A 4,452-nucleotide genomic window follows, 5' to 3' on the forward strand; every position below is an offset into this window, starting at 1 on the left:
GTAAGTTTACCAACTCATCAATTTGTCTTTGGTTTTGTTACTCAGCACTCTGTACTTTTCAGTATACTGATCTTGTTTATGTATTTTTTTATTTGTTTGTTTCACCAAAACATTTCATTTTGCTTGGGGCATTTAAGTGCCTTCTTAGTTTCTACTCAATTATTTTATTGTATTAATATTGGGGATATTTAAATGGTATGTGTATAAATTACTTTCTTAATGTGAAATATATTCTTTTCTCATTATGCATTCTTGTTTCCATATTTTGCTAGATTCAATTTGATACAATATTGTTTAGAATTTTGGAATATATGTTAAGACTGATAAACTGTTATTTTTTTCTTAAAATAACTTCTCCTGCACTTTCATAACAGAAAAGCTTCCCAAGTAGAGTTAGGAAATGTACCTTATCTTTAGTTTTCTGAAAGAATTAGAAGCCATTTGTTTACTTCCTTAGCCCTAAACATTATGTAGAGTTTTGCAATCAAGGCACCTGAATCAGATTTTGGAGTGGAGTTATTTTAACACAAGTTTATGTTTGAGATCATCTTAATTCTTGATTTTTTAATAGTGTGTCTTAGTGTCCAAACACATCTATATATATATATATATATATATATATATATATATATAAATTATATCCTTTCATATGGTTCTGGCCTTAAGCACAAATTGCTATTTCAAAGAAATATTGGTGTTGGTAAAGTTTCCTTGTACTTTCCTTTCTATCTAACTTTATTTATTTTAAAAAATATTATTATTATTATATTATGCATTAAATTATATTGACATCAAAAATGTCCATTCAAATTATTCATTTGTGTATAAACTGCTATTTTTCAATGTTTGCATTCCATGAAAAATTAGCCAACTTCCTTAAATAACTGATATGTTTACTGAATATAACAAAGTAGCATAAAATAAATGAAATATATGATATATACACTTAGTCACAGTTAATTTTTAAAATTCAGATATTAGAGACTATATCTTTCTTCATTATGAAAGTTATAGTGTTAGTTGCTCAGCCCTGTCTGATTCTTTGTGACCCTATGAACTGTAACCCGTCAGGCTCCTCTATCCATGGGATTCTCCAGGCCAGAATACTGGAGTGGATTGCTGCTCCCTTCTCCAGAGGATCTTCCTGACCCAGGGATTTAACCCAGGTCTCCTGTACTACAAGCAGATTCTTTACCATCTGAGCTACAGGAAAGATCATGAAAGTTATAACTACTCATTTAAAATGTTTGGGGAAGAATATATAAACAAAAATATAAAATTAAGCATTTTAATAATCTCAATAGCCACTACCATCTAATGTTATTTTACTGTGTTTCTGTCAACATAATTTCCTAGAAACAAATTTTTTAATTCACTTATGTGTGTATTGTTCATACTTTTTTCCTAATTAAAAACCAACTGTAAAACCTGTTGTAAAACCTGTTTTAAAACCTGTGAGTAATATTTATTTTATGTTTGTGTGTGTGTTAGTTGCTTAGTCCTGTCCAACTCTTTGTGACTCCATAGACTATAGGCCACCAGGCCCCGCCATCCACAGGATTCTCCAGGCAAGAGCACTGGAGTGGGTTGCCATTTCCTCCTCCAAAAGGAACTATAGAAAGAAAGAAAGTGAAGTCATTCAGTCCTGTCTGACTCTTTGTGACTCCATGAACTGTAGCCTACCAGGCTCCATCATCTACGGAATTTTCCAGGCAAGAGTACTGGAGTGGGTTGCCACTTCCTTCTCTGTATTTTTATATGACATTATATGTATTTCCTTGATGCTGGGTATGATTGAAGGAAAAAGGAAAAGAGGATGAGAAAGTAGTAGATGAGATGATTAGGTAGCATCTCTGACTCAATGGACATAAATTCGAGCAAAATCTGGGAGATAGCAGAGGACACAGGAGCCTGGTATGCTGCAGTGTATGGGGTTGCAAAGAGCTGGACATGACTTAGCAGCTGAACAGCAAAAACAACATACACATAATTATTTTATTTCAATGAATATTATTTACTGAAATTTTTATGGTCAAAAAATTTTAATATAAATTTATTTATTTTAATTGGAGGTTAATTACTTTACAATATTGTATTGGCTTTGCCAAAAATCAACATGAGTCTGCCACAGGTATACACGTGTTCCCCAAGAATGTCATTTATTGAAATTTAATTGACTACATAGAAAATTCTACTTCTTTGTTGGTGGACAAAGAAGTGAGTCTACACCCTCCTTGATGCAGAGAAAATGTCTTGAATGTTAAAAATACTAAAAGTAAGCAAAAAATGGGGTTCTTTAGTGAGGATTTGGAGGAAGTTAGTCCAGGTATCATATGATATATATCAATTGCTACATTTCACATTACACATTCGCTATAAATACAGCATAGACAAAATCATGAGAATGCCTCCTTTTTACTTCTTAAAAGAGAACCTGAGTTTGCTTTTAGCACACTTTGTGGAAGAACATGAAGACTAAAATGGAGTGAATGTGCTAACACAAAACACACACAGGTACACAAACACAAATTGATACTTTAAAGTTTATTCCAAAGACTGACTATCCTAAAAGACATTTCATTCTCCTTTTGTACCTAATGTTTTTCATCATTCCTACATAGCTTACTCACCTTGACTGCTCTTATGGTGTATGTGTCTTAACTCATTCCACCGTACTCTAAAATTGATTTCATATTTTGCTTATATTTCATCTCTTGTCAAAGATGGCAAATATTTTTCCTGTTTTTTTTCTTACACTAATAAATTTATATCACATAGAAGTGTGAATGGCACATAGAAGTTATTCTCTAAACGTCTAAACTGTTGTGTTCATTTTCCCCTCTGAAAACAAAAAAAATGAGATATGAAGTCCTTAACCTAATTTGTAGCAATCACATTGACACTGATCATTAGGAAAAGATGCTACATAGTTTTCTCCACATCTTCTGTAGTGCATAGTTTACATCTTTGTTTCTTAAGCTATAAATCAAAGGATTCAACATGGGAATAACAAGAGTGTAAAATATAGATGCCACTTTATCAGTGTCAAAGGAATGACTGGACTTGGGTTTAACATACATAAATGTCAAAGTCCCATAGAACACGGTGACCACTGTCAGGTGGGATCCACAGGTAGAAAAAGCCTTCCGCCTACCTTCGGCGGATTTCATCCTGAGAATAGCTGCAAGGATGAGCAGGTAAGACACAAGAACTATCGCCAGGGTGAAAGTCAAATTAAAAGCTGAGAAAATCATTATCATAAGTTCAATTTCATGTGTGTTTGAGCAAAGCAAAGATAACAAGGGGAAATTGTCACAGTAGAAATGATTGATGACATTATAGCCACAGAAGAATGAATTAAAAAGCTTTATGGTAATCAACAGAGAAACGAATGTGCTATAGACATAGGGGATCGCCACCAGCACTTTACACACCCTTTGTGACATGATGACTGTGTAGAGCAGAGGGTTACAGATGGCCACATAACGGTCATAAGACATTGTCGCCAGAATAAAAAGTTCATTAATAATGAACATGATGAAAAAACCCATCTGTGTAGCACACAAATAATAAGAGATTTTATTCTGATCCACAACAAAATTTACCAACATTTTGGGGCCCACAGCTGTTGAATAACCCAGATCAGTAAGAGCCAGGTGCCTGAGAAAGAAGTACATGGGTGTCTGTAACCTGGAGTCCACCTTAGTGAGGATGACCATGCCCAAGTTTCCCACCACTGAGGTCACATAGATGATGAGGAAGAGCCCAAACAATGGAGCCTGCAGCTCAGGGCGGTCTGTGATTCCCATGAGGATGAATTCACTCAGCACCGTTCTGTTGTGTTCTTCCATTTTATCAGAAAACATATGCTGGATAAAGACCTCAAAGTAGTAAATAGTGTTGTGTTTTAAATCCTGGTGATTCTTTTAGCATTCAAATTTAATATAAATATAATAAATTGAATTTTAAAGTTTAGATTCTATTAAAATGACTGCCTCCTTGAAGGAAAGCATACATTTATAGAAATAGAAACGGTTACAGAGAGAGCAATACAGTTGGAGAGAGGGCTAGGTTTGTCATTTTCCAATGGGAAAAATTAGTTCCCCAAAGAGCATTCAATAATATCTTGAGGCATTTTGATTGTCACCAATGGAGGAAGCAAGCTGCTGGCTTCAAATGGTTATAGTCCAGCAACACTTCTAAGTATGATACTGTATTATGGTATCCCTCAGCCAGAAAGAATTATTATGCTTCCCTTGTGGCTCAGATGGTAAAGAATCTGCCAGCAATGCAGCAGACCTAGGTTTGATCCCTGAGTTGGGAAGATCTCCTGGAGAACGGAATGGCTACCCACTCCAGTATTCTTGCCTGGAGAATTCCATAAATGGAGGAGCCTGGTGGTTAGAGTCCCTGGGGTCACAAAGAGCCCACAGACAAATACTTTCACTTTAA

At 34.8% G+C, this 4,452-nt stretch overlaps 1 protein-coding gene across 1 annotated transcript; it reads right to left on the reverse strand.

Moving 5' to 3' along the window:
• Positions 1 to 2,909: 2,909 nt before the first annotated feature.
• On the reverse strand, positions 2,910 to 3,866 carry LOC138420395 (olfactory receptor 8K3-like). Its single transcript, XM_069553583.1, has one exon. The coding sequence runs from the start codon at positions 3,864 to 3,866 to the stop codon at positions 2,910 to 2,912; it is 957 nt and encodes a 318-aa protein (XP_069409684.1).
• Positions 3,867 to 4,452: the final 586 nt, after the last annotated feature.

The sequence above is a fragment of the Ovis canadensis genome, chromosome 15, assembly GCF_042477335.2.
Source record: "Ovis canadensis isolate MfBH-ARS-UI-01 breed Bighorn chromosome 15, ARS-UI_OviCan_v2, whole genome shotgun sequence".
Lineage (NCBI taxonomy): Eukaryota > Metazoa > Chordata > Mammalia > Artiodactyla > Bovidae > Ovis > Ovis canadensis.